This window comes from Quercus lobata, chromosome 2 (genome assembly GCF_001633185.2).
Source record: "Quercus lobata isolate SW786 chromosome 2, ValleyOak3.0 Primary Assembly, whole genome shotgun sequence".
NCBI lineage: Eukaryota > Viridiplantae > Streptophyta > Magnoliopsida > Fagales > Fagaceae > Quercus > Quercus lobata.
In genome coordinates, this window is record NC_044905.1 from 30,199,351 (window position 1) to 30,220,446 (window position 21,096).

Here is a 21,096-nt window from a genome sequence, read left to right on the forward strand (position 1 = left end):
GCAATTCGGTGCTACAACTTGGCGCAACCATAACGTTTAAGCCTAACTTTTATTATATAGTATATGATTACTGTACTTTAAGCAAAAATCTAAAGAAGACTAATGCTAAAATAAATATGATAAAGAACTGTAAAGTATGAAATATTCCCTTTATTGCCATTTTCCTTTTCTTTATAAATTGTTATATCATATACAATATAATAATAATCGGACTTAGAAGTCATGGTTGTGCCAAATTGTTTCACTTAATTGCAACAATTTTTTCTTAGCTATGGTTGCGCCAAATTATTTGTTATTATCAATTTCTTTAGATAAAGTAATAATAAGTATTTTAACAAAATATGCAACATGCATTATAGATAAAATAACAATAAGTGTTTTAACAAAATATGTAACATGCATTTTAGATAAAATAGCATATACTATATAATAAAAGTTTAACTTAGACGCCCGAGGTTGCGCCAAAAGACTTCACTAAATTGCAGCAATTTTTTCTAAGTTGTGGTTGCGCCAAGTTATTTGTTCTTATCAATTTCTATAAATAAAGTAACAATAAGTACTTTAACAAAACATGCAACATGCATTAAATAAAATAACAATAAGTGTTTTAACAAAACATGCATTTTAGATAAAATAATAATAAGTGTTTTTATAATAAAAATTGGGCTTAGAAGTTGTGGTTATGCCAAGTGGGTTCACTAAATTACAACATTTTTTTCTAAGTTGTGGTTGCGCCAAGCGACTGATGATAGCTCTTTATCATCAGACCAAGATACCAATAGATTTTTTGTGTATACGGGGATTGAACTCTAAATCTCTTATTCAACTATCAAGACTTTACCAGTTGAACTAATTGGAATCCACAATGACTTCACAAAATTAAAGCAATATTTTGGATAAAAACTTTTTTTTATAGATAAAGACAACAACTTATTTATTCTATTCCTTTTTTTTTTAGATAACTTAATAATAAGTGTTTTAATAAAACATGCAACATGCACCTAAATTTTAGTTGATAGAGGCAATAACTTATTTGTTCTTATCGATTTCTTTATATAAAGTAACAATAAGTATTTTAACAAAATAAGCAACATATATCTAAGTTTCATAAATTTAAATCCTACTCCAACTAAAAATCATTTACAAAATTTCCACACTTATAAATATTCACAAATGTTCTTTACATAGAATCCCTCTTGCACTCCACGTTTTTGTTTATTTTTTTATTTTTTTTTTAAGTTGCAACTTAAGCATATGTATTTGTATATAATAGTTTTGATTAAATAAAGTCATTGTACTTACTGTTCTTTTTTTCTAAATTTGCATGTATGGATATAATGTCAAAGAAAGTCTTCAAATGACACACATTTAAGTTCTTGGTTTCTCTTAAGTATGTTTTTTTTTTTTTTTTTCTCAACTTTTGAATTATTTTGTGTGTTATAGGTTTTGGTTATTCTATTTATTTAGTTTGTCCCCCATCCAACAAGGGTGGGTAGCTCTCAATATCAAATACATAGTTTGTAAGTGTTTTTGATTTTTTTTCAGTTGACTATCACTACAAAAAAATCTGGTTCAAAACATGTCTTTCATGTGATGTAGCACAATCTGATTCTGGGTTACTTTTACTTATTGATTGTTAAGACTTTATCAATATTTATTTATTTTTATATTTTAAAATTATGTTCGTGCTTTGTCTTAATTTCTTAGTATGCGGAATTCCTCCCAATATGCTTTTAGATCATATAATTTAAGGTTCTTGTGAACTTTTTCATGATTGTATTTCTTCGAAAGTCTTTGTTTGAAAAATTCGCAAACTAAAATGTGAGTGTCGTGTCATAAGAAAAAAAAGGATTGGGCAAAAAGAATAAATCTTTTTTTAAATCAGTCCAAATTTCTATGTAAATCTATCTTTACTTAACTTCTTTTTCATTTTCTTTTTAAGTTGAAAATTTGATTTTTTTCAATAATGATTTGGGATTTTGGTTTAATTTTTTTGTCAAATTTTTTAATTATTAAATTTATTATTTTTTCATATGTAATATTAATATATGTGTTCTTAAAGGGTAAAACACAATATAATTAGAAACATTACTCAAGTTGTATAAGTTAGGGTGTTAACAATTTGAATAAAATCAACACTAAACAGATGATTTAAATATCAAAATAAGACTTAAAAACAAAATTTCTTTTAGGTGTACAAATACAATTGATTTTTTTAATTTTAAGTTTGAAATTAATTATTTTAGGAAAACCTTATTTATGCAAGTATTAAAAAAGATTTAATTGCTTGAGTTTAAATTAACCTCCTCATTAATAAAAAAAGGAATTATAAAAAATAGAAAAGAAATTAGAGATGTTATATATAAGGACAAATATACAAAATTATGCATTTTATATAATAATAATCATTCATTTAGTTAGAGACGAGTTCCAAAATTATGTAATAATAAATCATTTTGTTATTATTTCTCAATATATATATATATATATATATTGTGGTGGGCGAAAAGTGGAACAGATAAGTATGGTTGGTTTTAATCTAGTTATTATTCGCTTACATAATTAATTTATAGAGATGGAATGCAAGGTCAACCTTTAAGTACCCGTCATAAAACAAAAGGTGAAATTCATATCAAAATTACGTGTATAGTGATTAATATTCAACTGGAAATAGATTAAAAAAAGGGCTAAGTGTTCGTCCTCGAGTTTAGTCCAAGGATGATATTACAATGGGATGATTTCTCTCTCTCTTTTTCTCTTCCCAACTGGACCTCCCATTGATACAAGTGTTTCTTGGCTTTATATAACTTAGAAAATATGCATATGGATCTTACATTTGGGGGGTCATGATCAGACTTTCTTGATACTTGTCCCATCAAGATCTTACTAGAGGTTTTTACACTAGAGTATTAGCTGTGGAAACACTATTCATAGTCATTTCCCCATTAATGCGCCCAACTAAGTGGTTACAATGCATTTAATGCGGAGGGGATGACTGTCTTGTCCTTCATTTTCTTCTCTTCCTTGTTCAATGCCAAGTTATCTTTGTCCCCCCTCGGATTGTATCATGCTCCCTTCATTTCTAATTCTCGGCCTTCTGAGGTTAAGTAGGAGTCCTCGACGCCCTTATCAATTGCAAGAGTTCAAACTCTTTATTAGTTAGATAAATTCTTTCTAAAGATACTTCGCGAAGTTCATCTCCTCAAAAATGCCCTTACTTATTTTATAAACTGCTTTGAATCCTTGTCCCCCCACGTATATATAAAGAAATTTTATGACTAGAGCTATGCAACGTACGGGACTTTTACTAGTACATACTAAAAAATAGTGTTTTTAAAATTAAAAAAAAAAATAAATCTTAATGGTCTATTTATTCTCTTCTTTTGTTCCATCTACACCAAAAATCAATTAGTGCAATACCCATTATAGAATGAACACCATAAAAAAAATCTCAAATATTTATAACATGATATATTGTTGCACACTTAGATTGGTATGTTTTCTTTATTAAAAAAAAGGGAAAATTCTAGGTTTTTTTCACAATTACATTACTCTCATGTTAAAATAGAATGTAATAAAGTTGCTTATTGTTTAGCTAGACATGCTATAAATGTTTTAGATTTGGTTGTATGGATGGAGAATGTTTCATCACAATTTGTTTTTGTACTTTAGACTAATTTAGCCGGCTTTTCTTAATCTATTAGTTTATGTTTTCCCCCTCAAAAAAAAAAAAAAAAAAAAAGGAAAAATTCTGGTTAGTACAATTGTTAGATTCAAAAAATGCTATGCCATAACTTCTTATTAAAAAAAAAAAAAGGTAATATACTATTTTGGTTCCTAAATTTTACCAAAAGTTTATTTTTCATCCCTAAATTTTAAGGAGTTAATTTTTCGTCCCTAAACTATTGAAAAGTTTATCATTCGTTCCCAAATTATTGAAAAGTTTCTTTTTTTCATTCTTATTTTTGTTTCTAAACTATTGAAAAAACTCTCTACAAAGTTTAGAAATGGAAAAAGAACATTTTTAAAATTTAGGAACAAAAAAAAACTCTTGTTAAAGTTTAGGGACCAAAATAGTATTTTACCCTAAAAAAATTATGACAGTAATTTTTTTTAATAAGATGTATGGCCAAAAAAAAAAAAAAAAACTCCTTATAAAAAAAAAAGTTATGTGAATCTATTGTCGTTTTAGAAAGAAAAAAATTTGATATTCCTTTTTGGTAACATAACTTCTGAATAAATGAATGCTTCAATTATTTTTTTTTTTTGAGAAACAAATGAATGCTTCAATTAATTTAATATAACAATTACAGTCACATTTATGTATGTATTGTAAGTGTTAATATTATAATACAATTAATTAAGTAACGCTAGAAATAAATAGGTCTGTAGGGAGACAACATGTGTAAACGAATATCAAGACATCATGGCACAACATTTAGTGAAAGTGTCTTTCTTTGATAACTGAATATGAAATTCCACATGTTACCAATAATCGTCAACAATTGTGGAGACCCCAAATATAAGTAAAAACTAACATCCTAAGCAAGAACAAACATAAAAATTCTCTTTATTATTTCACATTTTTTGGTGTAGGCGGAGATTAAATTTTAAATCTTTTATTCAATTATCAGAGACTTTACCAGTTAAGCTAACTGAAACTCACTGTACTTGTTAGAGTTACTTTTCCTCTTCATATAATTGTCATTACTAGTTTGACTTTCATCATTTGGTAATTTTATTTCATAAATCACATCACGATATATTTAGGATACTCTCTCCACCGATTTAGTTTTTTTTTTGAAGGCCTCCACTGATTTAGTTGTTACTTCAACGTAAAGCAATTAACGTAGTTGTCATCAATTTCAATACCATAGAATCACCATCAATAAGAAAAAAGTCATATTCATCAAGGCATAATCGATCCATACCGTTTTAAAAAATAAAATAAAAATCATATACGTATTCACACATATACATAAAAGAAATCAAATAATAAAATTAAAGGTTTAACGAAGGTCATCGATGCACCTACAGCGATCAAATTGACATTTAAATTAAAATAATTACAAATAATATTTTTTATATTTGATGATGCCGAAAATACCACCAGTAAGCCACATGGTCCACGCGCGCTCCAAATAGCACCTGCACTGCGAAAAGAAAGGACCTAGCAGAGAGTACCGGTGTGGTACCGGCCAAATACCCTTTGAAAGTCAAGTCAGAACTATTCTCACTGCTCTAGAGTGCTAGAAAGGATAAATTATGCGTACCTTGGTTCGTGAGGGTGCTTGGTTTTTATAATAGTAGGGCTTGACCCATTTTCCTTGGAGTAGAAATTTTTTCCTTATAGGAGTCTCCTTGGGTGTATTTCGCGGGATCTACAGCGATCAAATTGACGAAGGTCATCGATGCACCTACAACGATCAAATTGACATTTAAATTAAAATAATTACAAATAATATTTTTTTTATATTTGATGATGCCGAAAATACCACTAGTAAGTCACACGGTCTACGCGCGCTCCAAATAGCACCTGCACAGCGAAAAGAAAGGACCTAGCAGAGAGTACCGGTGTGGTACCGACCAAATACCCTCCGAAAGTCAAGTCAGAACTATTCTCACTGCTCTAGAGTGCTAGAGAGGGTAAATTATGCGTACCTTGATTCGTGAGGGTGCTTGGTTTTTATAATAGTAGGGCTTGACCCCTTTTTCTTGGAGTAGAAATTTTTTCCTTATAGGAGTCTCCTTGGGCGTATTTCGCGGGATCCTTTCCATATAGGAATCCCTCTTAGGTTTCACAAAATGTGGAAAGCAAGTCATTTACTTATATACGCAAACGTGGTTAGCAAGCATTCTTTGACTAGTGCCGTCAGTCTATATTGTGCCTTCGGTCTTCATACTGTCAGTTTCAGGATGACCTTCCTGTCAGCCTGTGGAACTCTTCACTTCATCCCGCCATCAGTCGATAAACAAAGGCTGACGGCCCAGTAGGTACTGTCACCCATATCTCTTATTTGACCACTCTTTTATCCTTATCAATATTGTTTGGCACGACATATATAGGTGCAAACTATCCATTGTTGAATTAACCATCATATACAAATTACAAGCTTTCGGTGTTTTGCGCATTGATACAAATTACTAGTGAGTGTGAGATTTTTTTAATTTTTTTAAAATTAAATCATATAGGAAGGTATTTTTGTTTCTAGAATAAATAACTTTCTTCTCCAAAAAAAAAAAAATTAGTGAATAACTCATAATTAATTCAAAATATCAGTTGTTTCTTTGTTAAACATAACACAACACCATTTTTTGTTGTTTAGCTGAGTAAAAAGTTAAACTCGACCATGAAGCTTCATCGCCGTCCTTATTTTATTCTTTGGCCAAGTGGCACAAGCTATATCATCTTTATTTGCCATGATCATAAGTTTGTCCGGCATTAATTTTTTTTGTTTTTCCTTACAACAAGTGGAGGCTAGAAGAAGAATTTGAATCCAAACCTTTTATAGAAAAATCGAATGGTGTTTAGCTTCTTCTTTTTTTGGGGTGAAGTTATGTTAATTGTTTAATTCATCACCGAAGATTCTTGTTTTTTTAAACCTTAATATAATAAAATTCTAGACATCTTCTATTGTATTTTTTTAATAAATTTTTTAGAATAATTATATACATAATTTCTTCCATTCATAAAGAATAAAACAAATAGTTTCAGAAGGCATCATTTTGATGTTCTTTAAAAACTTGTTCTTTACAAAGAATAATTATATCAATTTAGGGTCTGTTTAGATACCGTTTATTTTGCTAAAAGTTAAAAACTTATTTTTAAAAACACGGTAACAAAATAATTTTAAAATGACAAAATACTGTTACTGAAAATTTATTGCATTTTTTACTTCATGACTGGTTCATGAACAGTGCCTCTCCCAAACGCAAAACACACAAACATCTTCTCCTCCCAAACGCGTGCTCAGTTTTCAAAATATTTCATAAAACTGATTTTTAAAATAATAATAATAATAGGAACCAAAATAGTAGCCATTTTAAAATTCAAAATTTGAACCATTCTTTGAACAAATATGGCCTACCTACCATATTTTGAATTTGAAGTATGAGTTTGCGTGCAAGCTCGGCACAAATGCCGTCGCTTTTTAGCAATTTATTTAGGCGATTACTTTATTGAGCTTCGTTTTAGGCCCTTGATTTGCTTTAATGTTTATCCATTGATTAGTTGAATGGTCCAAAGTTCTTGCTACTATTGCAAATTTTAAAATGGCAATTCGAATAGGCATGCACTATGACTCATAGTCTATGAGTCATAAAAAATATAAAATAAATAAATAAAAAGGGGAAAGAAAGAAAGAACTGGCATGGACTAAGCATATACACGGAATAACTGATAGAATTTTATGCTACTTACCAATTATCATGAATCATTATTCAAATGAAGGTCATTATTGTAGTGACTTTACAGTCAAATATCTCATAGTCAAAGGACTTTTGACTTTGTTTGCCTGTTTGATCATGTTATGATACCGTTATAGTTTTGAATTCATAATTTCATATGTTCATAGAGGGAGTAGAACACTTTACTATCATTTATATCTAAAAAAAATTAAATGAAATAAATAATAATAATGATATTAGCAGTGCTTATAAAAAAAAAAGGGGCAGGAACAATGAAGATAAAAATGATGGCTTTCCAGAGTTTATTTGCATTCACTTAAACTAATGCTCTTTCTGCTCATAATTCTAAAAAGATATATGAAATTAAATGCAACAAATTGCATTGGTGTGTTTGGATGGAGGAAGCAGAGAGCAGAGTAGAAGGAAGTGATGAAGAGAGTTTAGGGTACCTTGTTTTGATGTTTTTTATAAGGGAGAGAGAGAGAAGCATTTGAGGAGATTTGAAGGTGAATTTAAGGCATCCAAACCCCTCATTTAAATTTTTTTGAATGGGAAGAATTTGGAAGGAGGGGGGAGAAGAGATTCTACTTATATTCAAAAATATTAAATTGTTAAATTTACCATTACAATTTCAATTTATATATATTTATTTGAAATTAGCTAAAGAGACTAATTTAGAGACTAATTTAGGTAATGAACCCCCCTAAAAAAGCCCCACATTGGTTCCCCACATTGGTTCCATACACATCCCCTAAAATAACATTTTGCCACAATGCTCGAAAAAAAAGTTGATGTGTTTGAAAAGTGTGAGAAGTAATAAATAAATAAATAATATTTGAATGAAATAGAATATTGAATAGAATATCATATGTGGGTGTTATGAATAATGAGAAGAATAACCATTCCTCTCCCCGTCCGCTCTTCCTCTCCTTACCCTTTAAGTGTCCTCTAAGTTCTCCCATATAAACTTCCAAATGATTGAGTGCAAAATATTTATTGGGGCGACATTGTGGACATATAAACTTGATATGTTTGTTTAGTAAACATGTGTTTATTATCAAAAAGATATACCGAGGCATAATGCGTCAACATCATAGTTGCATGCTTCTTAATAGATGACAACAACCTAGGTTTATCATGATCAAAACTGCTTGTTAGGGCAGTTCAATTGTAGCCTTTAAGATTCTTATATAAAAAAATAAGTTGAAGCCTTTAAAACTTCAAAATGTGCCACCGTATTAAGAGAATGTATCTTGTTAACAGTGATATTAAGGATATTATAAATTTTACTACATAAAGTTTATAAACTGATATGTCACCAATCACCAAAATCATAGGAACTTTAGCATTTTCATTTGTTATTGTTAACAATAGTGTTACCTTAGAAAATCAAAAGCAACTATAAACAAGCTGTAGCCAAGGTTTCGTTGCAACACTCATATCATTTTTTCTTTTCTTTTTCTTTTAATTGTAGGTTTCCAAACAACTTCCAAACATACTACTCCTTTTTTTTTTTTTCTTTTTTTTTATATAATATTTTTCAACCAATCAAATTCAGCCAAAGTGCCCAAACATTAAGACTTAGTTTGGATAGCGTTTTTCAATGGACGTTACGCGTTTGCGTTTAATTTCTATGGGTCCTATGCACTGTTCATGGGACCCACAAGTTTAAAATTCAGCAACTTTAACTTTAAAACTGGGTTCTACGACATCATTCACACATTTAAAAATTATTTTGTTACAATGTTTTCAGCAATAAGCGGTATCAAAACAGACTCTAAATCCAGATCCAATATAGTTGATGCTGCAGGAGATAACCCCTCCACTAGTTGGTGCCTATTATTGTTCAAAGTTTTGAAATGTTCAAAGTAAATTCTCCACATATCATCATCTTTTGGAATTTCTGGGTTCTCTTTAGTAGTCATAACTCATGACCAAACCATTGAATTAAACAATATGTCCCTCCAATTATACCTAATCATATGAAAAACAAATTATATTTTGATAAAATGTCACAGCGAAGTTTTAGCAATGATTTGTGCATTCATCATTGATATCATAGCAAGTTTAGGATGAACATTACTAAGGCCTTCAAGTGATCCTAACTCTATTTCCTGAACTGTATCACTTTTGTTAATCATGTATAAAAAATTCAGGTTGTTGACCACTTGCAATGAGCCATGTTGGTGGGGTTGGTGAAATCCTAGACCTTCCTAGAAAAATTTAAAACCGTTTTTAAACAAAAATGGCCCAGTACCATCATTGAACTTGGAGTTCAACAGCTCATGCAACCAAGTTCCAACCACAACGGCAAAAAATGGCATCACCTTAGGCTTTAGCTACACGTTTGGCTAACACTTTTCCTATCTTTATTCGGCTCATCATCCATGAAAATACCGTTGACAAGCAAAAGCTCCAGTTATAAAATCATGGTCTTTCAATTTTCAAATTACATTTTTTTTTTTTGGTTATTTGTTTTTGGCTGGAAAATGACAATTCAAAATTCAAATGCACTAGCAACAGTCTGCACCATTATGTTCAAATCTTTGTAGCATCTGGAAACTTTAAGTACTTCATATTCAAAAGAAACCATAATAATTGCAATGACTGTATGGTCAAATATATCAGCATCAACCCCACCTATATGCTGTACTTGGATATTCTGCTACAAAAATTGAATGAGGTCCCGCACATTAAAAACCCAAAAGCCAAACCACCACCCGTGATACAGCTTATGATATGATATCTACACTGCAGTGCCAGACCGCTAGTATCTATTTGCGAAGAGAAAGATACAACTATTTTCATAACATGCTAAGATGGTAAGTCGTAATAATAGAAGCAGAAATATATATATCACCTTAACATAGTTTATTACCGATACCACCTTCATTATGCATTAGGTCATGTTAGCAATTGTGAAAAATGTCGTGTCCTTTGAAGACCACCACTGACACCTATTTCACGTCGTAAAAAAAGATCATAATACAAACCTAAGAGAGAGGACATCAACATCTAACACAAAAAGGACTAGCTGCAGAACATGAGTAGCCAAAAATGACAACCTATCATCAATTCTATGCCTTCTCTCTTCTGCCTAAAACAGTTTTTTAGGGGGGGTAAAAAGCTTCCCATCTCTTCCACACCCACATACAATGAGAAATGAAACAGCCAAAGTCCCACCTAGGGAGATTGGTGGTGCCCTTGCTGGAACACATCTAGAGAAGTTCATATAAGGATTGCAAAATTTTATTGTACACATGTATAAGTCCATTGGAGCTAAAAATTTGAGTCCCATATATCCTGAAATGGCTGCAAGCCCACGGGACTCCTGTGTTCATAGAGATGGAAGCTTGAAGTAAATGACAAACTCAGCAAAATGTTTTAAGAAAGAAAAAGGTTGCAATTGTATTAAATAAATTAAGTCTCACCAATTTTGAAATGGACAATCTATTTCACCTTTATAACGAAATGTAGAAACCAAGAATTACTTGGCTAGTAACCTAGAACAATTACACCACAATGATTATCAGCTTCAATGTCTGCCAAGTTCTAGAAAAACTAATGTCAGAAGGCTGCAAAAGCATGACACCACGGGTGACAGGACAAAAATATGCGTTATTTTAGTTGGTGGAGTCAGGAGATCCATAGCCATTAGTTTTCTTTTCTTTCTTTTTTCTATAAGTTGACATAAGGATATTTGCTAGCCCAATTCCATTGATTAGTCGGTGGAATCAGGAGATCCATAACCATAAGGGTTTTTGCTAGCCCAGTTCCATTGATCCCGGCACATCTCATCAATGCCATATTTTGCCCTGCAAGGAAGCCAAATGTGTAAGAAGAAAAATGTGACACAACACCAAATATTGTGTCTAGACATCAAGAAAGCCATTTGGCTAAATATTGATTCCATGATCTGCATATTTAGTACTTATTTGCTTTTATATTAGCACTTACTTCCATTTCAATTCCTTTTCTGCTTTGTCTGTTGAAGCATAAACAATTTCAGCATCACCAGGTCGCCGCCCAGACGTTACAAGTGGAATTTTCTGGAACAGTAAAATATTTCACACGTTAGAGTGCCGAACTGAAAAGAAAAGCTAAGTGAAAAAAATGAGAGAATTTTGCAATGTCTGTGCAATTCAGAGAAATAACAAGGCCTACACAATGCCTACACCAATCTAGTGGATTAAAACATCAAAATTTAACATTTACATAATGAGAACATCTATGCTAAGATGGGCCAACAGCACTCATCCAGATGGTGGCTATGTTCAGAGTCAGTATGGATGGGAGCTTGCTCATGGATCTCATTTTTGTCAACTTCTTTCCAAGTTTCACAATGCACCCATATACAATGGACATTTAACTAAATGTTCGAGAACACCCAAAGTAATAATTGCCTTACTTGAACTACTAGGCTTCAGTAAAATGAACCCCCAAGCAATTATTCTATAGAAAATAAAATTTGGCAAGTAAAAAGTAGAGGAAGAGTAGAATTATTGTTATTATTATTTTTACCTTTCCAGATGCCTTTTCAAATGCGGCAACCATCTCCAGAACTGATGTTCCTTTACCTGTTCCTAAGTTGTAAACCTCACAACCTGTGGAGACATCAGAAACATGTAAGACCAAAAGGAACTTTACCCCCTAAGTAATAAACAGCATATGAAATTTAGTTCCTGATTTACAACCAATTCATCAACAACCTATTCTCAGGTTATGACCTTTTATATATATAATTTTTAAATATTTACCACCAAATAATTTCCTACAATACTTTAACCAAGTTTACTTTTTTTTTGGGGGGGGGGGGGGGTGGTGGGGTGGGTGGGGGAGTCCAGAATTGAAGCAATGCATTATACACAACATTTCAAAACAAGCTGGTAATTTGGAGAATCAACAAGCACAAGATAAGCAAAGAAAACAAAGAACATGTCAATTTCATGGCACATACCTACAGTAGGCTCATCCAGCTTGCGCAAAGCAGCAATGTGACCATCAGCTAAATCCACAACGTGAATGTAGTCACGAACCTGAAAGGAGATGACAACTATCATAATGGATTCCCTAACAAAAGTAAGAACCAAATACTGGAAAGGAAAAAGTAATAAATACTCCACACCACCCAAAAACCATTAGTGTCTCCCACCACCCCATACATATAGGGGGTGGAAGTGCCACTTCGCCCAAAGGCCAATGGCTTTCTAATGACCACACGTGTTCATCTACAATAATGAAGGATTAATCCACAAAATATGACTCAACATCTATTCACCATGTGCAATAGAGGAGGAAATGAATACTAAGGCCAATGAACCCTTAGTCCCTTCCTCAAATGGCACTTCCCTCTCTCACAAGCAATGGTGGAGGGCAAAGTTATGGGTCCAAACACACAAAGTGGGCGTGTAACTAACAGATAAAAAAAATAGAATTAAATTAAATGAGCATACCCCAGTACCATCCTTAGTTGAATAATCAGTTCCATAAACTGTGAGGGCTGGTCGCCTGCCAACAGCAACTTGCTGCACGAAGGGCATGAGGTTGTTTGGAATTCCACGGGGATCCTCACCAATATGGCCACTAGGATGTGCGCCAACGGGATTGAAGTATCTTAGCAATATGATTTTCCATTCAGAGTCCGAGCCGTAGATATCACGACAAATTTCTTCAATGAAAAGCTGAAAGATGAGACTCATCAGATGTCATTACTAGATTCTAAATAAGATGGTGCTTATCAATTGAACATTTATCTTTTATTGATTCAAAGAGTTTTTTTTCCATTATTGTTCACTTGTTATCAGATACATGATCTGAGTACTGCCTAGTACTAAGCACCTAATAACCGTTCAATACATACCTTGGTTCTCCCATAAGGATTTGCTGCAAAAAGGGGGAACTCTTCTGTACATGGTACCTCCTTTGGCCAACCATAGACAGTAGCTGACGATGAGAACACAAGCTGAAATAATTCAAGAACAAGGAAAGGAAATCAGTCAAAATGTAAAATTCACAACCACTTTGTCATTTGTACCATAAATTTTTAGGTGAGGAGAACCATCATTGGGGGATAAAAGGAAACTGGAAGAAAGAAAGATACCAATCATAAATACTACATGATATGACAATTTTTCATTGTTATGTTCAAAACCAACTGAGCAGTAATACATCAAGAACTCACAAATTTTCAACATAAAGGCAATTCAGGCCTCTGGACTTCAAGTTGAATCAACAAGCAGAGTAAAAAGCATTCACTTTTCCTTCTCTTTTTAAATGATGCAAATTAAGTTTTAAGACAGATGGAAAAAATATAAGCAGGTCAGACACTGCATATATTTCAACTCAACTGGAGACAAGTTGTGATGAACACAAGACAGTACCAAGTATTAAAAGAGCAGTGACAGAGCCAAAACAACACTGAAGCTAATAATTGAAAAAACAGAATCCTTGCAAACCATTTCCAGGATGAATGAAGGAACTCTAAATAGAGAAAATGACACAAGATAGCCAAAAAAATGCTTACTTTTCCTGACAATCTATATGTCGGAAAAAATTAAGAACATAATGAAAAACAGAACAGAAGCGGAAAAATTGTGTTAAGAGACCTCGATGGTCCTGATTATAAATTCTAGAAAATATGAATCTTGTGCATGTATAAGAACGTAATAAAAACAACCAGTAAAATGAGGGAATACCTTTTTGCATCCATGTGCAGCCATGACTTCCAACAAAGTAATTGTCCCAATTAAGTTGTTGTTATGATAGAGCAATGGTTTTTGCACACTTTCACCAACAGCTTTTAGCCCAGCAAAGTGTATGACAGCCTCAAATCTGCAATACAAAGAGACAGACAAGAAACCTTATAGCCAGAATAATTAAGCAGGAGGATCATTTTTGGTAAAGTATTGCAAAATTAAGCAGAGTTTTTTTAAAAAAAAATCTTTTTGTGTGATAACAAACAAGCTGCTTATTGGTTGTGTAAAATCATAGTAGTCTAGTCATGCCTTATCATCTAAGGTTATGTTTTCTTTCAGGTAGAAACATACGTGATACGTTGAACTTAAAAAGAGGTTTGATGGAAGAAAAATGGCCAGTGATTTACTCTTGAAAAATCATGTGTCAAAAGGAAAACCACCTCTAGGTAAAGAGTTTGATTTTTGACGACATCTGAATAAGAAGAATGGATGAGAGCACAAAAGATGACAGTTAAAGTGATAGAAAATGTGCAGAACAATGAGAGGCCAACAAAGTAGAAAGCACCTATTTGTTTTCATATAGTTTAAAGAGACTGCAAAACTGTAAATTCAACCATAAACATTTAGTACTTACTTTGTTGAAGCAAAAATTTGTTCAAGTGCTGGTTTGTCCCGGAGGTCCACCTGCAAGTGGAAACAGAAAAATGTAAAGAACTGGGGTCATCACAATCGACTTTTTCTTTTTTGATAAGTAGGCCATCACAACCAACTTAACAATGTAATATGAATAGATTAAATAGAAAAAAACAAAACAAAAAAAGAAACAAGTTGAAAACTAGAATACCCCCCCCCCCCTCCCCCAAACTCAAGAAAAAAAAAAAATTGACTAAAATATAAATTTGACCAAAAAAGCCACCAGACTAGAAACAGTGAGATTTAGCAGATCAGAGGCATGGCCTGCGCAATCAAAATGTGACTTTACAAAATACAAGGTGCAGAATTAGATCAAATGCACAAAATTAGTAATTCCACGCTCAATTCTTCAATAAAAAGTAATCTAATTCAACGGAAAAAAACATATATGTGTGTGTATATATACATGTATAGATACACGTACATATAAACGTATACACACATGTTTATACCCTTATATATAACAGAATAAGTGATCAGCCAGTGACTAAACCTTTAGCACGCATAAACTACAATTCTGAGCGATTCAATCAACCAACTTTCAAAGCTTAAACCTTTAACACGCATAAACTACAACTTTTTTTTTTTTTTTGAGAAACATAAACTACAACTTTAACACGCATAAACTACAGTTCTAAGCAATCTATCAATCAACTAACATTCAAAGCTTAAACCTTTCCAGACCCAATTAGCAACCCAAATTAAATAAAAAATAAAAACCGTTTGCACAGAATTCAATGATAATTCACCTAACATAAGAATTAATTCAAAAACAAAAAAATAAAATTAATTCATGTGAATATCAATAAATACAACTTAAATACCCAAAAAACAAGAAAAACTGTTCAAATGAAAACATGTCAATCAATCAAACAACTTCCAAAAGCTTAACCTTTCCAAACCAAATTCGCAAACCCAAATAATAATTTTTTAAAAAAAAACTTCACACAGAATTCACTAATACTTCACATAAAAGAGAATTACTTAATAAAAAAACAAAAAAAAACGACATATTGCTTTTTTTCTTTTTCTTTTTTAAAAAAACAGGGGAAAGGAAAGCACTTATCAATCAAACAACTTTCAAATTTCAAAACCAAATTAGAACCCAAAAAAAAAAAAAAAAAACACACACCCTTTATACAGAATTCACATAACAGAGAATTAAATCAAAACCCAGAAACAAAAACCAATCTATACGATAAAAACAAAACGATTAATACAACAAAACGACAACTTTTTTTTTTGTTTTTTAAGAATAGAAGAAGAAGAAAAAAAGAAGAACCTTGTGAAAGGAAAGGTTGTGAGCAAAATCAGCGGCGAGTTCTTTGACTCGTTCAATAGCTACGGCGGAGGAGTTGTCGAGGTTGTCAACGACAACGGTGTTGAAGCCACCCAATAAGAGCTGGAGAACCGTGTGGCTTCCTATGTAGCCGGCCCCACCGGTGACCAGGATGTTCTTCTGAGCCATGATAACACACCTTCTTCTGTTACTGTTACAAAAAGCTAGACTTGTTGTTCTTCTATAATAATGAGAGCACCTTTTAGTTTTGGTCTTGGTTGTAATTGATACGAGAAACCGAGGAGCCCAATATATAGGAACTGTTACCAATGCCAGACTTGTTTTTTTTGTTTTTTGTTTTTGTTTTTGTTTTTGGGAGGATGAGAGTCAATATAGTAGCAGTAACAGAAATACTATGTTAAATACTTCCTCTTTTTTGAGGTTATTAAATACTTCATTTTTATTTTTTTCCCTAAGAAAACAATGTTTTCTTCCTAGGTTTTGCTAAGAAAAAAAGAAAAAAAGAAAAGAAAAGAAAGAATGTTACATTATTTTAAAAAATCCTTGAGGTGGCAAGTGCTTTTGTGATCAAATCTAGCTATTTTGTTGATGATTTATAATTGGTCCTAAATTTTGGGATTAAGATTTTGTTCTATTTTTAAGTTTAATTTTATCTTTATTTATCCATTAAACAAAATCAAATTATTGAAAAATGACCTATATGCAAGGTAATAAATATTTTTACAATAAATTCTAGTTAGCAAGTTGTTATAGGTTTTTAATTTAAATCCATTATTGAAATTATTCTCTTGTTTAATAGTAACGATAAGTAACAACTTACCACTTAAAATTTGTTGTGAAGATATTATAAATATAACATATTTTATATAAAAAAAGGTGAAAGGAAATTGCGGTGATAATCAACTTGTTAAAAAAAGGGATGGAAATTTAAATAAATAAATAAAAAATGAAAGAGATTTTTATGGTTTATACAGGGAAGTGGCGGTAGGGAACCAGATCAGCCACGTGGTGCTAATTTTGTCCGTAGTGATGGAGGCTTCTTATCAAGTTCTACTTGCTCCTTGGACTACTGTGAAGAAAAATGTTTGTTACTTCTTTAGATGCTTTCTTGGATTGACTAAAGTACTCTTTTACTCACTTCACCTCGTTGTCCTTTTCTGATTGGTAGTTTTAGATTCTGTTTTTGACCTACAATGAAATCTACTTTTTTAATGAGAGGGATGGTTTTATTTTTTTAATTTTTTTTATTGTTTTTTTAAAGAGAGGGATGGCTTTTGGTTGGGTGGTTTTTGTTTTACATTATTATTATTATAAGAATCAACTTTGTTGGGTGAATTTGTTTATTTTTATGGAGTTATGAATTAGCTTTTATAGATCTTATGAATGTCCTATGTATGTGGACTTCTTTTTAAGATTTCCTTGGTTCGCACATAAACTAGTTTTTTCCAAAACATATGTATCATGGGCTGCTATTATGAGATTTTTCCATGTAATAATTCGGTATGTATGGGATGAAGAATGGCATAACTCTAGACACTTTCATTTGTCAAAAAAAAAAAAAAAATTTGCATGACCTTGATCTATCTTCCTTAAAATAGCAAGTTTTGGCAATTTGACGGAAATATATGTGCAATAATGGGGGCGTTAGCTCATTGTCTACTTAATAATAAGGTGCTGTTAATGAGTTTCCTTGGAACAATTGTTACCAAATAAAGTTTTAACATAACTTTTATGGGAAATATAAAAAATTGTCAAAAAATTAATTATTTTTTTCTTTCCCATAAAAAATTTTTAAAAAGATATTACAAACCAATATCCCATGATAAATTTTACGTTAAAAAGGGAGTCTATCTGAAGAATAACATCTTTATAGCCTTTATCTCACGAGAGGGTCAACTTTGTTTGTGTTGCCCAAAGCTCAACAGTGATACCAGTTGTATGACCTATTTTGATGGAGAAACCTCTTAATTAGTTGCTTATATGATCTCAGATTATATTGCCAGCTCTTGCGAAGCTAGGGGTTAGGGATTGCCTTTAGAGCTCCGAGATCAATTTGTTTGGTAAATATTTAATTACATGATGTTATAGCATTTATCATATTTATTTTTGTGTAATAAGATTTTAAATTTAGTATTAAGGAAAACATATTTCCCATGATATTAGTGATATGACTGATATCTAACTTTTCTATTTTCTTCTTTTCAAAAGGAGTAAATGAGTAATATATGTGAAATATCTGCGAGATTGAATACTTGAATTGCATGGAATCTAATACCAAATGGGAAATATACTTATTGACAAAAATTTACCTTCTTTTTCTAATTGACAATTTTGGGGGAAATTTTAACTTAATAACTATACACAAATCGATGACATAATAGATAAACCAATCAATTGATAGTTTGAGATACCCCTAAATTTTCAAATTTTTTACATAACCCAAATAAGATGAATCAACTTGTATGCAAACAGAATTCCAATCCCTCATTCTTGATGTACTAATTCAATGAAATTATCTGATTTTTAATTCAAAGCATCATATCATACACCAATCATGATTATTATTATTATTTAAAAAATAATAATAATCATCACCAATACCAATCATTCTGTAGGCAAAAAAGGGAAAAAAGAGAAAAAAACTAGGTGTGATTTCAAATGATATTCTCATAAAGTATACAAAGACACCAAAAAAGTGTTACAAGAATATATTCTTTTTTTTGGCTATCACAAGAATATATTCTGGGTTGCAAATATTTTATTATACATTCAACCTTTTTTATAGTATGTCATAAATTTCAATTTTCAAGTATGGAAATCTGATAAGTGATATCTATAAACGGTGGATACGCGTCAGTGAGCAAAAGCAATTTTCCTTTCCCTACGACTTTCTGGTTAACACGGAATTGCACCCAAAAAAAAAAAAAAACTGCCAAACGGCAAAACGTACTTCTCTCGTGAGTTATCTGGAAACACCGACCAAGTTCCTTTTCTAAAGGCGTCGGTGACTCGGTAACGTTTTGAAAAGGTCAATGTATGATCATATACGTAACGTTGTTCACTTTCGGTTTGATTAGCTTATTCTAATTTATAATTGCATCCTAATTCTTAATTCATAGGTGGATTAGGATTAGCTCACCTAAAACCCAATTATCTTGTTCCTTAGGAAACACCCAGGTGATAGAGTTAATAGACTCGAATAACACGTAGTAAATTCAAAAGTTTCAGGTTCTATCCACCACATTTTTTATCCATAATTTTAGGAGTGTCTCATTGACAAAGAATTAAATGAGCAAGGTTTTTATGCAACCTATGTTACAAGAATTTTCATGCAAACCACTATATAACAGTTAAAATTTATGTAACTTATTTAAATAATACTAGTCTCATCACATGTGCTCCGCACATATACTGATGCTCTTTTTTATTTTGAGTTTAATGTAATTTTTTAATTTGAATTTATCTATTGTTAGTGAAGTTATATAGGAAAGAATTTTTAAGAAACTAAAACTTATAATTTGAAATGAAGTAAATAGCTGAGTTTAGTGTGTGCTAGGTTTTAGGGAAAAAAAATATATCAAACATGCTAGGAATATATTTAAATAAGAGAAATGATATGTTCACAACAATTTCACAACATTTTTATAACAAATTTTAAGTGGCAGTTTTTTTCCCAATATTTTTACAACAATTTTTTTTTTTTTTGAGAACGTTTTTACAACAAATTCTAAATGACAGTTTTTTTCACAAAATTTTAGGAATTTTTTTTTCTCTAGCAGTTTTTTTTTTTTTTTTTTTTTAATTTTGTTGAATTACAAGTTTAACCCTAATTTTTATTTTTTAAGAATAAGGATTATCTAATTAAATTAGGGGTATTGTTGATTTTTTTGAAGTCATAACTAACTTCTGAATTCTCTTAATATATAGAGACTAGCCTCGTCACACGTGCTCTGCATGTGCAATGAAACTTTTTTTTTTTTAGTTTAATGTAATTTTTCAATTTGAATTTGTCTATTGTTAGTGATGTTAAACACGAAAAGTTATCATCAGGAGCGGACGCCATAGGTTGAAACTCTAAAAAAAAATCTAATTAGATTATGGGTGTAAGATCACAATTTGGTTCCTAAGCCCAAAAGGTAAAAGGGTCTAGGCTCAAAGAGCCCAATACAATGAATTTGTAGAGAGTGGGTTAGAAAATCAGGCTCTAATGAGTGGGTAACAATTATAATGGATTCATATGACAAGAAAGTAAAGATAAACTAGTTTTATCCAAAGAAAATCGTCATCGGCACAATCAGAAGAGATTAGTTCTTGTATATATTTCTTTTGAATTTGGTTACAAGTCTAGTTCTTGTTCCTACAATATTTTTCTCTTAATTCTCCGATCTTCTTCCCTTAGGGTCTCCTCTCTATTTTATACTATCTTCTTCCTTTCATCTTTGCCCTCCACGTGTAGATTAGGTCGCTGGTGTTGATCATTGTCCCATTAGCACCTTCCTGAAGTCTTTGGGAGTAACTGTAAGGGTGAAAATTATTGTTCAGGTATCACTTCCACATTAATGCGATCAGAGAGTTAGCTGCAGAGTATTTAATGCGGTGGTGGCAGCTTTCTCTTAGATATTTGATAGCTTCCCTCTATCCTGTGCTTTCATGATGTGTCCTCTTATCAACAAGATATCTCGAAACATTACTCTAGATGATAGACTACACCTTCTGACCTCTGTTTTGCTTAGCCAATGAGGCATTCCTCATCGGCCCACCTCTCCCAACCTTCTCAGTCATAACTTGCTCATGGAGTTCTGATTCTTACGTCTTCACTATCGTTTATCTATCCTTGGATTACTAAACGTCCTCAAACAAGGCCCACGGCCCAATATATATTCTTGGGTCCTTTATTCCTACAATGGGTATTTTTGACAATTTCTGAAATCATAACTAGTTTTTTGAATCTTCTTAAAATATGGAGACTATGTAGAGATAATATACATGTAAATGGCCTTT

The 21,096-nt window shown here is 31.7% G+C and overlaps 1 protein-coding gene across 1 annotated transcript; it reads right to left on the bottom strand.

Moving 5' to 3' along the window:
- Positions 1-10,787: 10,787 nt before the first annotated feature.
- LOC115975279 (UDP-glucose 4-epimerase GEPI48) lies at positions 10,788-16,455 on the bottom strand. Its single transcript, XM_031095995.1, has 9 exons — positions 16,078-16,455; positions 14,737-14,786; positions 14,103-14,238; positions 13,268-13,369; positions 12,861-13,088; positions 12,365-12,443; positions 11,929-12,011; positions 11,365-11,456; positions 10,788-11,222 (listed from the first exon to the last, which is right to left on the bottom strand). Exons 1-9 carry the CDS (start codon positions 16,261-16,263, stop codon positions 11,129-11,131), a joined length of 1,050 nt encoding a protein of 349 aa, XP_030951855.1. The 5' UTR covers positions 16,264-16,455; the 3' UTR covers positions 10,788-11,128.
- Positions 16,456-21,096: the final 4,641 nt, after the last annotated feature.

What these genes read in the sequence shown, in the direction of transcription:
- LOC115975279 (XM_031095995.1), bottom strand. Translation starts at nt 16,263, where the DNA reads ATGGCTCAGAAGAACATCCTGGTCACCGGTGGGGCCGGCTACATAGGA. An exon ending in ACAACCTTTCCTTTCACAAG is followed by an intron (nt 14,787 to 16,077) that starts GTTCTTCTTTTT and finishes TTCCACTTGCAG; the next exon opens with GTGGACCTCCGGGACAAACC. An exon ending in CTGCACATGGATGCAAAAAG is followed by an intron (nt 13,370 to 14,102) that starts GTATTCCCTCAT and finishes GAATTATTTCAG; the next exon opens with CTTGTGTTCTCATCGTCAGC.